The sequence below is a fragment of the Castor canadensis genome, chromosome 4 (assembly GCF_047511655.1).
Source record: "Castor canadensis chromosome 4, mCasCan1.hap1v2, whole genome shotgun sequence".
Classification (NCBI taxonomy): domain Eukaryota; kingdom Metazoa; phylum Chordata; class Mammalia; order Rodentia; family Castoridae; genus Castor; species Castor canadensis.
The window spans coordinates 131,527,798-131,550,160 of NC_133389.1; the positions used below are offsets into that span (position 1 = coordinate 131,527,798).

The 22,363-nt window shown below is 34.9% G+C and overlaps 1 protein-coding gene across 2 annotated transcripts in view; it reads right to left on the reverse strand.

Moving 5' to 3' along the window:
- Sestd1 (SEC14 and spectrin domain containing 1) overlaps positions 1-22,363 on the reverse strand; it is a 99,148-nt gene that overhangs the window by 11,201 nt on the left and 65,584 nt on the right. For both annotated transcript variants that reach the window (XM_074071195.1, XM_074071196.1), the window contains 6 exons: positions 21,134-21,189; positions 18,530-18,741; positions 10,636-10,758; positions 2,409-2,603; positions 1,791-1,905; positions 270-429 (listed from right to left, as the gene is read on the reverse strand). In XM_074071195.1, the coding sequence (XP_073927296.1) occupies positions 270-429; positions 1,791-1,905; positions 2,409-2,603; positions 10,636-10,758; positions 18,530-18,741; positions 21,134-21,189 (861 nt within the window). The remainder of the gene's footprint in view (positions 1-269; positions 430-1,790; positions 1,906-2,408; positions 2,604-10,635; positions 10,759-18,529; positions 18,742-21,133; positions 21,190-22,363) is intronic.

A 22,363-nucleotide genomic window follows, 5' to 3' on the forward strand; every position in this document is an offset into this window, starting at 1 on the left:
TGCAAAGCAGAATCATAGGGTACAAAATGTGAAATACTTCAGTATAAATGAAATCTCTACTACCAAGTAAAAGAGGAAAAAGTACCCATCAATTGAACAAATTGTCATTACTTATTAGTACAATTATGTATAATAATTATTACATTCAACAAAAACCTACTATGTGCCTAGTCTATAACAGGTAAGGACTTAGTTTGTAAGTAAAATACAAATTATTTAGCTTTCATTTTACTATTATGTTATCTTGGTCAATTTAACATGAACTTTGCCTTTGTTTCCTAAGCTGCATATCTTCCATCACTCCTTGTATGTGGTCCACATTTTCTTTATTTTCAATAGTTACATCCTTTCCATAGGCCCAGGATGCCTGATTGGAGATCTGATCCAGGAGACCTTGACCTTTTTCACGCAAACCTTGTAATCCCACATCTAAAACAAAAGTTACTGGAGTTAATATCTTAAACAACCAAGGTATTTTCCCTCCCTCAAATAAATTCTCTCAGCAGATAGTGTACTTGGATTCCAAGCATAAAAGCTTCATACATTAAACTTTGTTGGGATGGAGTCCTCTGAACTTCAAAAATAAAATTCTTTAAGTAGAGCTCAAAGCAAAGCTCTTTCTCATGCCAAATTCTCCCTAAAGGGAATTTTTAAAATCTGAATCTCCATAGATAATAATTACTTTTAAAAATTAAAAGCAGGAAAAAATATGAGAATTCCTATTTTGACAAAATGTTTCTATTTTTCCCCCTTTTTTGCTTTCATGTGTTCCTACTTTTAGGGCAATGATGCAAATATTTTGTTTAAAAATATGTAAGATTTGCAAGATTTCAAAATACTCACACAATTTATTATCAAAGTAAAAGGAGGCTGAACACTGTTACTAAGTATTAGTCTAGCTCACATACCATAGAGAGCAGCATTGGATATGTTTGTAATACTCCAAATTAGACAGGTACATAGGAATTCTCTTTTTAAGAAAAAGTATGGCTCAAGAAAACTTTTAATACCTTAAAATTTATTTGGCATATTAAATATGTGTTATGTATGCCATGTTAAATTAACAAAAGTTATAAGCAAGTAAAATGGCAATACAATAATGTTTTTTCACACCAGTTCTCTAAAATTGCTTTCCATAATTAATTAATTAGCTTAATTACATGTTATCACTTTCTACTAACTCTGCCTTAAGTTCCTGAATCTTCCTCCCTCTTCTCCTTCAATAGGCACTTTTACACTCCCACCTAGGGAAGTTCACTGTACTTACTACTATAGAAACATTTAAAATGTCAAGGTCAAATGACAGAGTTAGCTTAATGAAACTGTGGAGACTATGTAACCTTGGCAATATTTCCAGTGTGGAAAACCAAATGCACAGATCAAAACCAACTATTTCCACAAGGTTAGGAGATAGCAACAACAAAACTCATTGCATAAAACACAGTTTGGGGCATACAGGATATACCACAGAACACTTCACAACTATTACAGTTTATGCATGCACTACAGATAACTGTTTCTAGTATATACAAGACATAACACCTGGAGATACAGCTGAGTAAACAAGAAAGGTTAAAGGCCCCATGAAAGGAGAAGGGACTAATCACAATGCAGAACAAACTATTTTGCATAAATTATTCCCCCTTGAGGGAATAAAACCTTTCCATACTGTTTTTCCTGAGTTCTCTACGAATAATTAGTTCAATAATAGTTAACTTAATTGTCTAATGATAATAATGATATATTTTTAAAAGGACTCTTATGTTTCAGCATTTTTAAAATCTGCTTACCAACACTTTTCAGCTTCTCTTCAAGCAGTTTTAAAGTTTGCTGAATCGATGCTCCATCAGCTGGTGCTACATCTACGCACAACATCCCTAATAAGCCATCCAACTGCTGAGACAACTAAAGCAGAGGGACACCAAAGAGATAACCCCGATGTAATCAGCATCTAAAGTGTTTAATGATTAATGAGGTTTATCTAATGAGGTCATCACAATTACACTTGAAAACACTATGCTGTTAAAAGACAAGGACGGATAATCAGAATACAAGTTATCTGGAAGATGGAATACACAGATGCATGCACCAGGAAGACAAGGAAGTATATCCAGGTCAGCAGAATGCACAACAATTATTGATACTTCCATTTCCACCTATGTTATGAAAGCACACATTGAGAAACAGTCAAAGTGAAATACATCTACTTCAGAACCCTCTAGTTAGACAGTAAAAGGTTTAATTGCATGCAGAGTGATTTTTTTTTTAACCCAAGAATTTTATCTCATTATCCCCACCAGCAAATCATTGTTCTAGAAAAAGAATTAGGAGGCATGCAATCCTGCAAAAATTGTGTAGACTGTTTGGATCATTTGAAGAAAAGAAAAACAGTCAGAATAGACACTTACATCTTGGGCGACACCATGAAATTCAAGAGCTGCCTGTAAGAGATTTTGCCTAAATTCCAGCTGACTGGCCTGTCGATAACAAACATCGCTAAGCTGCTGCTGCAGAGACTTCAGTTCCACAAGATCTTCCTCATCCCCAGCATTCAAGAGTGCTGCAATTTGCTGATTAAGCTCAACATATACTGCAAACCATTCCTGTAACGAAATGTTGCAAAGTAAGTTAAAGGTTAAATTAGCTCCTAGAAGACATATTTGATCACTTCTCCAGATAAACCAAGTAACATAAACAAATGCATTTACAAGGTGAAATTATTTACACTGAGGATGAAAAGTCCCCTACCTCCAAATCATTCCTCTGTGATTCTTGGAACTCACTGCCTTGCGAATACCAAAATCTACGGTATCCATATCCTGGCTTCTAAAATTCCTTTTTTTCCTGTACTAACTGCAACCTGACCACCCTCAGAAAACACAGCTATCCCTGAGCTCTCAAACCACTTACTGTTTTTTGTCACCCAACATACCACAAGCTTGAAGGTGGGTTTGATGGTTTCCTCATTCCTCACTACTATTTCCAGACCATTTCTCCCTCTGCTCTCAAGAGACCAGATCACCTTTGAAGCACAAGCTGCTGGAATTCATCCTTCCTGGTTCCTGGTGCATATCCTCATCCACAGAGAGGTATGGCAAAGGTCCTGCTTTCCTCTCAGCACCAGCCTTCATAGTAATGCTCCCATCACTTAGACATGAAGCAACACCTTGAACTCAGTAACTTGACTTCCTTCCTCACTTCCACCTCACCTACTCCTCTGGCCAAAAAAAAAAACAGGTCATATGCTACTATAAAGTTCCCAAACCCTCAATCTCATGAATCCCATTCTCTGACTTACAGGTACTGACTCCAATTTCCTTGTTTTAGCATGCTCATACACCTATAACCCAATGAAACCCACCAATCTACTGTCCTCAGTATGTTCTCTGTCAAGCACTTGGCAATCTCTCATCCTTACTTCTATCCTTGGTCAAAGGTTATAACCACCTCCCAACATACAACCCACGCCATGTCCTGCCCTGCCCTACTTTCTTCTGTCAGAAGGACAATCAATGAAGGACCACATAGACAATGGCAATTCTGTAAGATTATGTAGCCTAATTGACACGGTAGCCGCCTTCATTTATGTTAAGTGTACTCTGTGATGTTTATACAGCGACAAAGTTACCTAAAAATGCATTTCTCAGAGCACATCCCCAATGTTAAGTAATCCATGCTTGTGGATAGTTCTCCTTTTAAAGTTATAACTAAATAAACTCCAACAAACCTTTGGCAATCCTCTTATTTCTCGAGTCAACTCCCCCATTCTCATGATTCTTTGTGGTTTTTTATTCCTTAAACCTCCAATCCCTTTTTTTGACTCTTCACTTGTAGTCAAAGATCTTATCTTTTTAATTTTTCACCTTTTAAAAAAGTTACAATTACTAATGTATATTAGTTATACATATTAATGGGCTTCCCTGTGACATTTCCATATATGCATACATCATGCTTTAATTATATCAAAGACCTTCTTAATTCACTGGAAAGAAATCAGAACTCCATTTTTTCACCAACAAATCTATGACCATCTCTTCTTCTGCAGCGCGCTGCTATGTTCTCACTATTGAAATCAGGATCTCAGTCCACTTGTGCATTGTATCCTATCTTCTGCTGCCTACACAAAGCTTTGCTCTTGCAATTCTCTTTCTCACCCATCAATTCTTTTTCAATTGGATTATTTCCATCAGCTGTAATATCTTACATTAAACAAAATACACACTAAGATTTGTCCATTTTAACATTTTATAAGAAACCTCTAGAGAAAAAAAATCATGACAGCTGGGGATGTAGCTCAGTGGTAGAGAACTTGCCTAGCATGTGTAAGACTCTGGGTTCAATCCCCAGCTTGTGTGTGAGCGCACACACACACAACTTAGGAGTTCTCCACACTCATTCTTTCATTTCCCATTCTCTTTTTAATTCACTCAACCAGAATTCTGTACTTCCCACTATTCTGAACCAATCTTGTCAAGTTCTCTTAAAATTCTAAAAGCATGGTCCTTCCATCAGTAAGTGTTGTTGGCTCAACCTCATGAACCTAACAACTACCCATCACTTCTGCTGCCTCCAATCTGATTGCCTTAGTCTTCTATTTTCCTCCACATACTTCTCTGGCCCCAACTCTCCAATGATTTTATATAACATTTAAAATAAAACTTTAAGCTCCCTTTTCATAGGCTAAAAGACATTACATATTATAACCTCAAAACTTCATTTTCTGTGTCTATCTTATTCCTTGTTTTCAGGCAATGTCAACAGTTTTGTTCCTTAATCATGTTCCTGCCACAGGGCATGTCAATTGTTCTGTCTTCTGCCTACCAGCACTTTACTATTTCATACCACTTCGAGGTTTCTGATTAAATGTCATCTCCTCAAGGATCTTTTCTAAACACCGAAATACTATACCTCTATTGCTCTCTACTCCTTATCTCCCAAACTTGAATAAATTCCACATGCTAAGATTGTTCCATAATCCAAGAACGTAGAACTACATGACATATAGTATGAGCTCAACTAAGATAGGATGAATGAATGCAGAAAATGTGTTAAGTATTGTGACCAGGCACTGGTGGCATGAGCTTGTCATCCCAAACCATGAGAAAGGCTGAGATTGGGAGGATTGCAGTTCCAGGCCAGCTTGGGCAAAAAAGTTTGTGAGATTCCCATCTCAACAGAAAAAAGCTGAGCAGAGTGATGTGCGCCTGTCACCCCAAGCTACATAAGCAACTTAAAATAGGAGGCTCATAGTCTAGGCCTGCCTGAGCAAGTGAGACTCTCATCTCAATAATCAAAGTAGAAAGGGATGGACACATGACTCAAGCAGTAGAGTGGTTATCACAAAAGAAGAAAGATGCTACTGCATCTACTCAGTAGAGACCAGTAAACCTACTAAATACCCTACAATGCACAGGACAGCCCCTACAACAAAGATTTATCTGACCTAAATTATCAATAGTGCCAATGTCCAGAACCCCTGCTCCACCCAATAGTGATAATACCTGTCCTATCTACGTTATTGGTTAGTGTATGGAATAATTAGATAATATATGTACGATAATTCTAAAACTACAGAGTTAATATTGATTAGTGGAGACTGGTTGTTTTAAAGTAGAAAATATTACTTGAGAAAATTATCATTGTCAATTATTCTCAAATAGGATAGGGTTGCATTCTAATTTATAGTACTTAAAATTTGGTTACTACTAAATAAATAGACCTAAGTCTTTGGAGAAGTAGCAATGATTCTGAGGAAAGAAAGCAGTAAACTAAAGGATTAGAGTTCTAGGATAGCATTTCTCAGTAAAAACTACCTGCATCAGCTCACTCAGGGTGTTGACTGAAATGCCTGAGCCCAGGCTGGGGTGTCATGATGTAGTCTAGCACTTGCATACCATGTACAAGGCCCTGGATTTGATCCCCATTACTGGAAAAAACAAACAAACAAAAAGCCAAAGTTCCCTTGATCTTCTCGGGGCAGAGCTTAGGATATACATTTTAATAAGCACCTCTGATGAGTTATACCCACTAAGGTTTAAAAACCACCACAAGGAGCTGATATTTTTCTTGTTTCAAGTCACAAAATATGTACAGACTCTTGCACCCTGGACAGAGATGTAAAGAGTAATATGTCTCAAGAAATTAATACCTTGAATTAGAGATACTGATATTACCAATTGAGGTTGTCATAAAAAATATTCAGCCTTTCTGGGATGGAAGCAGGAAGGACCTGCCTTATATATAAAATACACTTAAAGTTCATAAAAATATTTCTTACAAAATAGGAGAACACAGAAGGTATAGAACCTTAGGTGAACAGACTACATTCAATTCACTTTTGTCACTCTCTGGTCTCTTAGGTGCATTTATTATATGAAAAATGATTAATTTATAGCAAAATAAAAAGTTAGCACCAAGATTTGGGGTTTAGATTAAGATGGTCAAGTAGGAAATGAGTTTGAATGTTGACATTCAGAACAGAAACAGGACTAATGCTGCAATCATGTGCTGAATTTGTGCTGGTGCACAGTTAGTGAAATGGTGAGTACACTTTATACTATGAAACAGGAATCCTGATCTAGGTGGACAGAAGCACTGCCAAGGCAGGCAAGAAAGATAATTGCACATAGAATATGTATTGAGGAGAAATGTGTCTTGATTTCTTATGTAGACCTTTCTGTTGCCTTCAATTAGGCACACATCAGCTCATGGCCCTTTGGAGGAAATCAGCAATGTGGGATGATGGGACACTGATGAACACTAACATGGCTCCACAGACTTCTACACATTCTGTCACATGCTTTTCTACCACACACTCACCCCCACAAAAGGCAAAATAAGATTTGTGATTGAGCTTTTATACTTCTTTTTGGTGGGGGGGGTGGTGGTTGAGACAGGGTCACACTATGCAGCCCAGGCTGGCCCCAAACTCACAATTCTCCTGTCTCAGTCTCCTGAGTGCTGGGATAGGCATGTATGACCACATCAAGCTTGAACTAAAATACTTTTAAATTTATTAACAGATGCTAAATCACATCCATGAACATTTACTATTTTTTCTGTTTTGTTGCATTCAAAAGCCATGAACTTGTAATTCATAATCTTTAACAAAGAACTACATGCTAGTGGGATTTTCATTTTTCTACATATTACCAATGAATAGCCAAACAAATTTGGATTTTTAGATTTATTTCAGTATTATGTTTTTATGTGGAATCTAAAAAAATACTTAGTATGATAATATAATACAAAATGGTATGTTAATAGAGAATTTCCAAATTCTCTATTACCTATCAGTACTACAAGTTTCTCATTATCATTTCACACACCCTGAAAATGCCAATAAATGCTTTAAACTGTTGAATTTTATTTGGAAAGAGAAAATAAAGTTTTAAAAGAAATACTAGAATGTTTAAACATCATAAGGAAAACATCCAATATCAATCAACCTATTCTCAAGGTGCAATGCAGCGCCACCTATTGGTTAAAACAGTACAATTCTTTTTTAGACCTTACTCTAGAATGGAAATGTTCAAATCTATTCCAAAGGGAGAATAGTACCGTGAAACCCATGTAACATCCAGCTTCAATAACTATAATCTCATGGCCAATCCTGTTTAATTTCTATTTCTATTCAATCAGTCCCCATCTCCCAATTTTGTAACAAATCCCAAATATCGCATATGATTCAAAGAAATGCAATCCATCAAGGATTCTTTTTTGGATGTAGATGTCAATACATGTGAATAAGTCCTCAAACATTAAAGTATAAGAATAAACAAAAAAACCCAAACTGTCTCTTAAACACATCATGAAATTCAGAAGATTTCTCTAAGAGAGAGGAAGGATCCTACCCAAGTATCAAGAACTTTGTTTTAACCCCAGTCCAGCTACTCATTGACTAAAAAATAAGTAGTCTCTCCATTTCTTCATCTATAAAATAAAGTGGTGATATCTGAACAATCTATGTTTAGATAATCTACACACCACCATGTGGTCCTCTCCAAATCAAAAGTTCTGTGTACTGATTGAACGTAGAAGTGAACTTAAGCACATAGAAAGGGCCACCCAAAAGTAATTTGTTTCTTTAAACTGATTTTGAAATCTTATAATAAAAAGAAAAAAGTAAGAGTGCCTATGTATAGAATTGTAATTTTATCCATATTGTATGCAATATGCAGTATACTTTTCAATCCCCTGTGACTTTATATATAATATGCATATAATCCAATTTCTACCTAGAATTATTTCTCTTGACTTCTTTTAAAAATAATAAAGTATACAGAAATCTTGTCTTTAGGACCCTCATATGTCATGTGCCCTCATTAAAAGGACTTTTGAATGCTTCATAATTAAATTTCTTTGAAGTCTAGGATGTTCTATAGCAAATACTACTTTCAACAACTAAATAAGGGAACAAATTACAGAATCCAACTATACTATAGTAACATGCTCCAGAATAATCCATGAAGTTCAAATAAATCACAAATCCTATCAAAAAAATCAATAGCAATGCATTATTTTAAAAGTACCATGAAAATTAAGAGATTATAACCTCCAGAACAGGGTTCATAACTTAAATATAAGTATTCAAGATAATGGGGTTTTTTTTTACCATAAAAGAAAAAACATCTTGGAACCTATTTTCATTTTAAGTCTTTTACAAATAGTAATTATGAAAAATGCAGACCATATACATAGTAGCCTTAATTTCAAATCTTATGACACTTCTTTTTTATGTATTATTACCTCAGCTAGATTACAACTTTTTTAAGGTACAGTACATAGATTACCTGCTAATACCACTGACTGTTAAAACTGATTGCAGGACATGATAAGAAAGCAGTATGTGAGAGGGAAGAGGGCATGATGGCTCACATTATAATCTCAGCTACTAGGGAGATGGAGATTGGGTGCAAAGCCAGCCCTTCCCAAAAGTTAACGAGATCCCATGGTGGTCCCAGCTGCAGGACATGCCTGTGGTCCAACCTGTGGGGAGGAACAGACAGCAGGGTCGCAGATGGAGGCCAGCTGTAGGCAAAAAACATGAGACCCTATCTGGAAAATAACTAAAGCAAAAAGACTGGAACTGGTGCTCCAGTGGTGGACTGCCTGCTTAGTAAACATGAAGCTGTGAGTTCAAACACCAGTACTGCAAAAAAAAAAAAAAAAGAAAAAGAAAAAAAGAAAAGAAAGCAGTATGTATAAACTAAACAGAATAGTATAGAAGATAATTGTCAGGTATCATAGACATATATCTTAGTAAAGATGAGATTTATTAATTCAAATTTATTCCCAAGCAAAGAATATTATTTATTCTTTAATCTTCTTTAGTTAAAATACATATTTCCTAATACTATTCTATTCAAATTTAATTACCACACCTATTGTGGAAGTTAGAGAAAGTAAAAGCACTGTGGAAACAGAATGTTCTGATGATCATTAAATCTCATCTGGGTCCAGAGTTTAACATTATTATTCCACTTTTTGAAGACAGTCTAAGGAGATGGAAATAATGGATTCAAATTTTATTTAAAATCACCATAAAAAGAAACGTGTTTCAGGGGAAAAGAGACATGACCTGTCCCACACACGGTGGAGGGTTAACCAAGACATAGCAGGAGCTTAGCATCATCTCCTCCACAGGACAAAGTGTTACATTTTAAATTTTATTTTCTTGAATAATTGTTATTTGTAACCTGCTAAAGGATTAAAAATATCCCAATTCATATCTGTGATGTCTGATTGTCCCCTTCACAATTACAAATGTGGATCCTTAAATGTACAGAGAATGGAAAAATACCCTGCAACCTTTGCAGTCACTCCTCAGCTGTGTTTAATGCAGTGATTCTGGTGTTGCTCTCATATTTAATTGTACCATACACTCCCAATAAAGCAGGGAAGGGCCTCCCTCTCAGGACTTAAGAGCAGAAGTTTCATCGGCACTGATGGCTCACATCTGTAATCCTAACTACTCAGGAGACAGAGATCAGGAGGACTGCAGTTCAAAGCCAGCCCCAGACACAGTTTGTGATACCCTATCTCAAAAATATCCAACACAGAAAAGGGCTGGTGGAGTGGTTCAAGAGGTAGAGCATCTGCCAAGCACACTTGAGGGCCTTGAGTTCAAACCCCAGGACTGCCAAAAAAAAACAAAAAGTTTTACTTGGGAAAAGGAAGGGGACAAGAGAAAGTAATGGAGAGTGAATATGATCGAAGTACATTCTGTGCATGTATGAAAATGCGACAATGGAACTCAGTATTTTGTACAACTTATACATGCTAATAAAAAGTTTAAAATAAAAATAAAAAAGTACATAAGTTTCTGTTGCAGGGACTTTTAAGGAACACTCCATTTTTGTATTATTACTCCTTTTTTCCTGACACTACAGCTTCTAAAATTTCATATGAACTGTGGTTTTTATAGCAAAATTGTATTAGAGATAAAACCAAAACCAGTCTTCTAATGAGTGTGTACTAAGTGGTCAAAATCTCCTTTATGACCTCCACGTCTGCAACATATTCTGTTTCATGCCCTGCACCAAAGTTTACAGCAACTCAGCGTTCAGACCACACTTGTTGCTAATGATGCACATAACAACTGCACTATGGCTTGTAGAGGGAAAAGCCTCTCACACTGTGCTGGCTCTCGATCTCTTCGTGCTTCTGCTGCAGGGCCTGGGAAGCCCTAATGGAGTCACCAATCCCCCACTGGGCTCTTAATTGTTCTGATCCAGGTCCTTCAAGCCAGTTCACAACCTATAAATGAAAAGTAGAGATGAAGGTTTAAAATGATCAAAAGCTCCTCAAACTTTCATTCTAATTGAGATTCCTTTCCCAAAATTGCTCAGTATTTTAAACTTCAATTCTTTAAACTGTACTGCACAACACAGGCAGTAAATTTCTTTTGGAATTACACAATTATAATGCGACAACATTTTCAAAATCTGCAGCCTCTTAGGCTTTCAGCTATCTGATCATCTGCCAGGCTAGAAGAAAACTGGAATGCTTCTACAAAAGAGGATTAAAAATTAACTTGTGATAAAAGAATTAGAGGGCTATAGGATTTAAAGTTAGAAAAGACATCATAAATGACATTGGTCAAAGTTCTTATCTAATACTTAAGTAAATTGAGTTTCAGAAAGATTAAGTGACTTGCCCAAGGTAACATAATCTATTACTGAAAAAATCTAGTACTAAAAGCCTTGTGCCCTGACTCACTCTCTAATGCTCTTTCCAAAGCATTGATAAAACTGGATTAACAAAGTTAAAAATAATGATTTCCTCATTTAAAAAGAAAATTAATAACTAACTGTAGGATTATATTACCATAATATCTTCTAGGTGTCTTTGTAGGATAAACTAAACATTCAGACTCACAAGGAGTCCCAAAAGCAAGAGAAGGAGAGAAGACCCACATACAAGAGGTATGGAAGTCATTCTAGGATCAAAAGTTCATATTCCATAAGGCCATGCCCACTATGAAAAGTCACTGAACTCAAGGATGCCCAAACCTATGTCTTTCATCAAATATTAGTAGTTCTCCCAGTCCAGACCTGGAGTAATTTTTACTGTAAGCAATACTGCCTACTCACACAGTTAACATTCTAATTTTTGTCAGGTGCTTCAGGGGAATAAAGCTAGCCAGTTATGCAATGCAAAGAGAAAAAGGTTTTGTTAACTCCTCACAAACAATAACACTCTGAAGGAATTTTAACAGAAAAAAATATATTACCAAGCTCCCCCCCTTGCTAAATTTGAGTAAGGAATTCAAGAGCAGATGTGTGGTTATGCCTAAATCTAAACTTAGGATAGCTCTCAAGAAGTGGATGTAGTTGTCTATGCAGCTTACTGTTATGGACCTAGTAGACAGGCTTGCCTTAGATCTTGTGTAAGCAGTATAGTCCCACAGGGCACCTCTGCTATTACCCAGTTAACATAATCATTTAAAAATCTAATAGTTTGTGCATCCTTATTCTTTATGATAATAAAAAAGTACCACATCATAAGGAAAAATATTTCCTTCTATTAATTTTTCATATACGTAGTCTTCATATGCTAGCCCAGATTTAGTTATTATAGCAAATTCTCAGAGTATAAGTAACTTCTATCCTGTGTCTTTCACTTAACACTAAACTACAATACTCTACTGATTTCCATGTAGCTACAATTATACTTAAGGCCAACCTCTTTGCTTTCCTGCCTCTCTCTCCCATCTGTCCAATCAATCAACCATCAACTAACTAACCAACCCATATTAAGAACTAAGTAACATACTACCTCAAGTTCTATCATATCTGCTTTCAAGACTCCTTTGTGATAAAGTGTTTCCAATTTCCATTGGTTCTAAACAATTAGATAATGATGGTCATGATGATGGTGATGATTACAGACAGACAGATATACAGACAGACAGAGAGCAGTTAATACACAGACTTTTCTCTAGTTGGGTACTGTTTTCCTAGGAAGGGTTTTGACTGGACTTAGGAAGCATGTAATGGTCACCAGTTTACTTTATAAATTTGCTCTGTAAAACACTTGTTTCTACTCGAAACATGCCATAATGGGTTTTAACTGTACAATAACCTTTGCAAGAGATACAAATATAAACTAGTTTCTAAAATACTCCTGCCAATTGGAAAAACCAGCAATCTATTTTTTTTAAATATCAGAAGAACTGAATACATTGCAAATGACTGCTTACTATATATAGGTGTGTGATTTTCCTAGTTTTTGTCCTCTTATATTCTAGTGCCTTAAATATAATATATTAACTTCTGTCTTCTTTTAAGGTGTAATATTAGGAAGCAAAACTCAAAAGTGAAAAAGTGAAAAGATTACTGTTGAGTCCCTGGAATAGCCCTTAGCCCTTGGACTTCTTTAAGCTAAATCCTGGTTTCACAGCGAAATCTATAGGTGAGTGCTCTTTAGAATGCAAAGAAAGGGTGGTTCCTCAACATCTCCACTTTTTCGTCTTTAATCTTTTGTATGAACTGCCTTAGGAGAGGCAGCGTTGTAGGATCCTGTTTGTCCTGTTTCTCTTTGTTGGCCTGTGAAAGTACCATCTTGCACAAAAGAGATAAGCAGTTTGTTTGATACAGTCTGAGGATGAATCCTGGATTCTGGCTCTGTTCCTACTAAAGACTTTGGTTTCTCACTTCAAAATGATGCTAATGACACCCAACATACTGGGCTGTTGACACCATTAGATAGGTCATTACATGTAAGACACTCATTATAGTAGATGACACTAATAACTATTTGGCCCTTTGCTTTTCCCGTTTTTTTCTGTAGCTTAGTTCCTTCTGTTCTCTCACTCTTTATGAGATTTGTTCCATACCTGTATTTTCCAATAGATCCCTGGGTTTCTTAAGAAAAATCCATGAACTGACTTTTATATCCAACACTTTAAAATATAGAAATAAAAACAGTAAATTTGGGGCATCCTCTCTTGGAACTCCCCTGCCCAACACTGGTGGCTTTTCTTTCCCACTTTACTCTTTTCTAACTCAATAAACTCTCCAGAAGAATAAATTTTAAGGAATTTGTAAATATTTTTGTGTTTCCACTTCTATTTTGAAAACTAATTGTCTCTGACTTATTATATGTTATGAACAGAGAGATACAGAAACATTAAGGTAACCCAGACATAGTAAAATATGCCTAAAATCCCAGTACTCCAGAGGCTGAGGCAGGAAGATCAAGAGTTTGAGGACAGTTGAGATAAAATAAATTTTAAGTATTTTAAAGTATTTAAAGGAATTTTAAATTTAAAATTCCTAGTATTTACTAGGAATATCTAAAATCTAAAAATGAAAGCATTTATAAAACTTTAATTAATAATATATTAGATACAGTTTTTAGAAACCTAAGATAATGTTATTAAGCATTTAACTATGATATTGAAATAGCAAAGAAACACAAGAAGCAAGTTAATACAAACCATTATATTTATATAAAAATTATAATTGGGGAAAAACAGCACAGGTTGAATGTACTTCCCAAAGCTCACGTGCTAGAAATTTAAACCTCAATGTATCAGTTTTGAGAGGTGGGAACTTTAAGAGGTGATGAATACCATTACTGCAGGAGTGAATCTGTTACAAAAGCGAGTTAAGCCTCTTTCTCTCTCTGTCTCTGTCTCTTTCTATTCCATGTGTGCTCCTCTGCCCTTCTGCTCTCTGCCATGGGGTGCTGCAGCAAGAAGGGCCTGGCCAGACACAGGTCTCTTGGCCTTGGATTTCCCAGTCTTCAGAACTTGTAAGAAATAAAACTTTGTTCTTTATAAGTACACAGTCTCAGGTATTGCTACAGCAGCACAAAAAAAGAGATAGTACAGGGAACTTTAAAAGAGTCACAAACTTAAAAAATAAATTTTAAGTAAAGCAAAAATCTTGGCACAAAAACCCAATTATGTAGTCAAATGCACATATAGCTTTAATGTATGCAGAAAGTAATTTACCTTAGCATGCAACATCAGTAATTCAGACACAGTAAATATATGACTACTTCTAATAAAAAACTGTGCAAATTGAGATTGATGCCCCAATAAACAAGTCTATTTAAATGTATTAATGATAGTGGTTTGCCACTGTGTTATACAACTTAATTTCAATCACACCTTGCTCAGTCAATCTGAATATTAACTTACTCCCAATTCCTAACAGTGTGACCCCCTAAATGGTTACATTTACATGCAAAGTACAACCTTGGAGATGTATTCCTAATATCTACTATGACAAATATTTGCACAGGCCAAAATGTTTGTAGCTATCTGTTTTTTTTTGTTGGTTTTTTTTTATTTATTTATGGCCATGCTTAGTGCTAAAGACTGCATGAGAGAATCCTGGGAAAGATGTAAGATCAAAGGTCATGTCAAGCATTTGACCTGGAGAAAAGGCAAGGAGCCTGAGAACACAGCCTCCAGCTATACTGGCTGCACTCAGGCAACTCAGAATGAACCCTATTTTGCATCTATGGTTCCTTTCTATAGTGGAAGAAAAGCACATGGATTATTCTAGAAGTAACATTTGCAGTGCTGGCAGTCATTACTGTCACAATAAATAATGAGAATAACAGTAGCACATTTTGGTGAAGTGACATTGTCTCCTACCCAGAAGCAGGTAAAATTTGATTTTTAACTTCACAGCAGCAGTAGTATGGAGAATATCTGCCTACCACAAGAAGTCTGACACTGCTAATTTGAACTGTGGGGAATAAGTGACTGATAATTACCATGATACTACTTAACCCATAGTTTATCTATCAGAGCTATTGATTCTCTTGTGTTATGTTTTCTGTGATAAGCAGTAAATTAAAAAATGTGGAATAATGTAATTTTCACTGATTTAACATAAACTGAGATAATAAACCTTATGATTACATAAACAAAAACATTTTTAACATTTTTCCCCAATTTGCAATACTGAAGACAGTAAAAATTCATGTTATATAATCAACATATCATAATCTACATTACTATAGTTAAACATAGTACACATTTTTGGCAAGGGGAAATTGATTTGTAAAAACAGAGTGCAGGAAAACACTTCATGGTGAATACTATTTCAATTAATTCACTTGTAACTTTTAGAAAAACACTGAGCTGGGTGTGATGACACACACATGTAATCATCACACAACTTGGGAGGCTAAGGCAGACAGATATCAAGTTCTAGGCCATGATGGCTACATGGTGAGACCATGTCTCAAAGGGAAAAAAAGAAAACCGAGCTGCACTGTAAATCTCTCTGGTTTTAACAATAAGCTTGTTACCATCACCACCACCATTATAAATATTATCATCATCATTTCCCGTCTCCAATTTCTTTTATTTGTGGGTCACAACATTAATTTTATTTCTTTATGTACTGGGGGTACATTGTGAGATCTACCAAAAAACATTAATGTGGTAGAAATATTATGTACTCATGTATATAAATGGAAAAATGAGACATGTTGGAACTATTCCAGGAATGGTAGACAAAGGAGAATGATGGCTGAGGGGGTGAATTTAACTATGATATCAGAACTTTTGTAATTGTAATGACACAGTGTATTCCTAATACAACAAAAATATAATTAAAATAATGTAATAAAACAAGAAAGGTTTTTTCTAATTTCTTCATTGAGCTGGTCCATTATTCAAAAAATACATTTATCAATACATTAACTCCTTTATTGCTGTCTTTTTCCCGTTTAGCAAAGCACAAATGTAGCTGAATCGTATTCCTATATTCTGTTTGTTTACACCCCAACAGCCAGAACTTTGTTATGTGTCAGGCACCAAACACCTTCTTCAATATGCATAACTTTCTAATTACATAGATACTACTATTATTGGTTTTATTCTGCTATAGTTGTTATTATTCTCTTACTGAGTATGAAAGTAGGGCATGGGACTTTCTCCCTAGGTCAAGCTGCCTGGATGGAAAAGAGGGTAGATCAGAATCCTGGGTTCAGAATCTGAGTTTTGTACCATTATGCCATTATCTCATTGTGGTTTTCAAAGATAGTCTCAGACTAATTGGCTAAAGCTTACTTGGGTTTAATACAAACTGCACTTTACTAACAACCATAATGGAAAAGTCACATATAATTAATGTATACTCCAAAATCTTTAATTTGTATGTAATTATCATGCAATAAAGCCTCAATTTTCTGCCTGAATTCAACATCTTCCATGATATAATTCCTTCTTTCCTTTTCAGTCTCTTTTTCCTATAACAGATGATGTTCTAGCTCAGTAGTCAGCAAACTATAGTCTGAGGCCACTTCTGGCCCATCACCTGTTTTTCTTAATATACAAATAAAGTTTTATTGGAGAAAGGCATGAACATTCATTTACACAATGCCTTGGCTGCTCTAGTACTTCAAAGGCAGGGTTAAGTAGCCATAACTACAACAAACACTATGGCAATAAATATTTGGTCTTTTACAGAAAAAGTTGATGAATAACTGAACTAGATGTCTAGAGAAATAGAAATAAATAAATTGAGTACTGGGTTCTTTCCAAATACTAGCCTTTCAAAAGTAATGTTATTATCCCTACTTCAATTAATAAATGAAAGAAGAGAAGGAAAGAAAGAGAAGAGAGGAACATAGAGAAGATGGTGCAAGTCTCTGGTAAATAAAGTAATGTGAACAAGACCATGTGACTAACAAGTGGAGGAATCGGGATGGAGATCTCTCTGATCATGTTCTATGACTAAGATGGTGTGGTAAAATCCCCACTGGGTCTACTGCTTGCTCTGTTCTCAACAGAGGCTGGGATTTCAAGCAGCTACTATTTACTCATGCTATTCTTTATCCATCGCAAAATGTCAATTCTTCTTTAAAACCTACCATAGTAAAGTTTTATATGCTCTTGGAGGACAAGTTCAACTACTACTTCCCCCACGAAGTCTTCCTAGATTACAGCTGCCAGAAAAATGATCCCTTTTAAAAATATTCATGGTAGTTCAGTGATGTCTTTTGTGGCACTTGAGGCTCTCTCCCTTTAAACCTATCAATGGCAAAAATCAAGTCTATCTTTATATCCTATATACAGTATAGTAATCTACTAGACTGTACAGTAATCTAGTACAACGCCTTACACATAATAAGCACTTAGTAAATATTATGTAAAGAATGAATGAATCTAGATAAAAACATAGGGCATTTTTAATTTGTGTTTTTAAATAAAATATTTTAAAAGATTTATTTTCTTAACAATTCAATCGATTAAAACTTGGTGTAATGTGAAGAACGGAAATGTCATCCTTGGAGTGGGGTATGCCTCAAGTGGCAGAGCACTTTCCTAGCAAGCATGAGGCCCTGAGTTCAAACCCCAGTGTTACCAAAAAAAAATTTTAAAAAAATGTCATCCTTTAGTACTGATTTTTAGTATTTTCACCTAGGTTCCTTGAAAGAGTCAATTTTTAAGACCTGGAGATATGGCTTTAAGAGCTGGAGATATGGCTCAAGTGGTAGAATGCTGACCTTAAAGTGCAAGGTACTGAGTTCAAACCATAGTACTACACCCTTCCCCCAAAAAAAATCAATTTTAAAAGGAACTAAAAATTCATAATAATTTAATAGACTTAATAGTTTCTATTGGTAGCATAAAGAATAAATTTAATATTAGAATTACTTGTATGTATTATTTTGATAGATTAAAAATCTTTTAAATGACTAAATTAACAACAAAATGTAACAAGTTGTTGGAAATTAAGAATAAATCGAATATCAATAATCAAATGTTACTACTGCAAGAAAACAGACCGTTGATTTTTCTTACTACATGCTTTTGAAACTTATTCTGTTAGTGAAATGAATGTTCCACGTCATCATGGCAGAAATAATGTAACTTTCATGCAGAGACTATTTATAAACAGAAGCATAACTAAAAATACTTTTAGAATCCAATTTGAAATGTCTAAAGTTTTCTACTTAGCATAACTAAGACTTAGTAAAAAAATCACATAACAGAAATTATCAGGAAAAAAATTAGAATTACAAAGATTTAGATGTATTCAAACCAGACACCTACCTGCATGACCTTCTGCTGAATCTCTTCTAACTGTGTGCGCTTACTACGCTGTCTACAAACTTCCTGGTAGCGAGTATATTGCTCTCGGAGTGAGTCTAATAATTTCATAACCTGTGGCTGTGCAAGGAGTTCATCATCCATAGGAGACCATGAGACCCCTCCATCAGAGCCATTAAAGCGACGCTGCTGTAATTCGGATAACAATTCATGCCCTTAACAAATGAAAGATACTTGTAATTAATACCCACAAAGAAATATAATTCTTACTTGCCAATCTTCTAAATTCTAGTCCCTGAAAACCACTTTATTTACCTACCTATAGGTAGTAAAATGCAACTGAAGTGTATGCATGTATTAAAATAAATAGAAAACTGCATATATTCATACATAACATATGAGCACATATATACTATGTGAGTATACTAGAAAATGTATTAAAACACCCTATGATATGTTATAAATATATATCAATATGTATGCTATACATCATAAGTATGGCTTATATGTCATGATATAGGTTGATCACATTCTTATTACTGGTGGATTCATTAGTCAGGATCCAATGCCCATCAATCATCTTTCCCAGAAGAGCAAAATTACACTCTGGGATTTCTGTCTGATGACACTAAACTAAGCAATATGCCACTGGATCACAGTACTGATCCATACTCTCAATCACAACACTAAGAAGACAAGTGAATAGTGAAATAAATACATGATTAGCATAACTGGAGAAATCTTCGTTACTAGTACAAAACAGTATTTGAATAATTTTTAAAGGAATCTCCACAACATATTTAACTATGAACCTTAAGAAGCCACACTAGCAAAAGAGTCACAGTGAATGCAGTTCAATTATAGCAAACTCAGGAGGAAATCCACTCACATGAGAGATTAAAGTCACAGAATGTACAATAAATAAAGCAACAGGTATAAAGACAATTTTAAAGATTATTTTTCTAGAACAAAACTATTTTGGTTATTATTTAGAGGTCAAAATAATGAACAAATGTTTAAATTCTCATCTCTATTCAGGAAACTATAAATTTAAATGGGTTTTAATACATAGAAACAGAACTTCATTGTGGCTTGCAAGTATTCCATTCACACACACACACACATACATACACATACACACATTCACATACACACACACACACATTTATCTCCAGACTGTTTTAAACCTCTCCACTTTTTACTCTTTCAATTTCTACCTTAAGAATTAGTAGTGTATAAAACAAGACCTAGTGGCATACAAAGTTAATTTAAAATACAGATTTTAAAAGACATTTTTAATTCATGGCTAAAATAAGAAACTTTGAAAATTTTACATGCATGGAATTAAGTCTCAGTCTACTGTAACTTCTAAATATGTAATTCTAAGATTACAAGTATTTCTTTGTTTCTTAAGGAAATAAGATCTACATCACATTGGAAAGCTTAGGACAACTGGATCAATAAAACAAAGATATTCAGAATTTTTACATTACTCTTAATTACATTCTATAATTGGAAAAACACCTGTCTTGAAGATTTGTGCAGATGCTTAAAACACATCTAAATCTTTGTACATTATTTCCATATACAATTAAAAGATACTCATATCAGAATAAATTTTTTTTCTGCTTTTACAGTTGTTACCCTTAGTGTTTTCTGTGTAGATACCATTTCCATTAAAGAAACAGCCGAGCCTAATTATTTCAAAGAACAAACTCTGAAGCCACACTTCTTGGGCTCAGGTTTGAACTCCAGCTTTTACTGGCTGTATAATCTGCATAAGTCACTTAACTTTCTTATGTTTCAGTCTCCACCTCTCAAAATTGAGATAGCAGTACCTACTTGACAGGACTATGTTGAAGAATACATGAGCTAACATATGCAAAGTGCTTACAACAGTGCCTGCAACAGTCAGATTAGAATTATAACCTACCATTAGAAATAAAAATGATAAGAAATAAAATGATGCTATGTCCATTGGAAAGAATTTGAATTTGTTCTAGAATTTTGAAGCAATTACTAGACATATATAAGCTGGAATAAACATCATGCAGCCCCAAGTACTCACCGTGTGCAAGGCCACTGTGCAGGGTAAGTGCTTTTAGATAGAGGACTACGAAATAGGATACCTAGTCTCTACATTTAGACCTGTTTTGAACATAATAATAGAGCCTGACACATACTTGATGTGGAACAAGTCATTTTTTAAAAAGTCCTAAGCCTTGGCTTCCTCAAGTACAGAACAGAAAAATAATACTATTTTATCTCAAAGGGTTGCCAGAAGAATGAAATTTGAAAACATAATGGATGACACACAGTTTTATTCAATAATCCTCGTAGCAACCCAATGAAATATAAATTTCTATTTCCATTTTTCAAAATAGGAAGTAGACACAAGTATTTCATGGGAGAGAAAATTTATCATTATTAATTCTTTAATACTATAAAGTATATTAAAACATTGTTAGGTTAAGCCAAAAAATTTTCCTTCAAATTCTTACCACGTGTACCACATACCTCCTGAAACAATGGTTTTTAAAGGACCAATCAACCCTAGTGGCTTACTGGACTATTATTATCACTAATAAATATGCTTTTTCATATTACCTGTCTGAAGAACTGTTTCAGGATCAACCGATGGAAGGTAGTTTAAATCGACAGACCTGGCAAGCACCAAGAGGGTAAATTTTAAAAGCTATAGTATTTCTGCCCAATATACTTAAGAAATTCCCTTATGCATAGTATCAAAACAGGGATACATAGTATGAAAACCCGAAGCTTTCTATTCTACCATGCTAATTTCTCATAAACATAGGAAGCCTATTAGAGAAAATTAAATACTAGTAACCTGAGAAATACAATGGAATAAATCATAAAATTTTTAAATCACAAAATCATACTACTTGGAAACATAGTTTATTGTCATTAGTTATACTATTATTTAAGTTATCAAAAGAATCCTTTTTCATATTTATCTACTGAATATGTTTCAAAATGAAATTTGTAACTATGCAGCAACCTGAACATTAAAAATGTATGCAGCTCTCCTTCAATCAAGAGAAGGAGCTGTTACTAATGCACAGCAACTTTTGATCGTTGCAATATTTCATCTGACACTGCATGTTTGTATATGTGAATATGTTTGTGTGGGGGGGGGTACATATTCTGCATTCTAATTATATTTCTTGTGCAGCTAAATTCCTTTATTTTCTTAAACACCTATAGGAAAGGGAAAATTAAGAAGGTAAGTAACCTGGCAAATCAAAGCCAAGGACCAGGCTGCGATAAGCTGTAACACATCAGCTTTGAGCTAACTCCTTCACTTTTATTTACTCTTCTAGCCCTTATCTCAGGAAACCTAAAAACTTCCTAGGAGAGACATAAATGATGCTGATGAAAATCTGCAAGAGGAGGGACTTTATTATCTACCTATAAAAGCAGTAACACTTGAGTGTCTTGAGGCAGGATTGACAAACGCAAGATTTTAATACTTCAGGTAGTCAAGCAAACCAGCCTTTGTAAAGTATTTCTCAAAACACTGAACAAGGTATTACTAAAGAAAGAGAAGGCCTGTAGCTATTAAGTATGGGGCGTTCTAAGGAAGCAAAATGACAGACTTTGGGGCAGTGCATCCCTCAGAACCCTTCATCTATTATGTTTGCAGCTATTCTTAGGGGCAGAAATAAAACTGACTGCTTTAAACTCTGACCGTGAACACACTTTCTGTAGACATTCTTCAGACATCTTTCCTAAGAAAAGTAACTAAGAAACATAAACTTATTCTGATGTACTAATCAGAAAACAAAGATGTTTGCTTAATTTTTATAAAGTAACTGT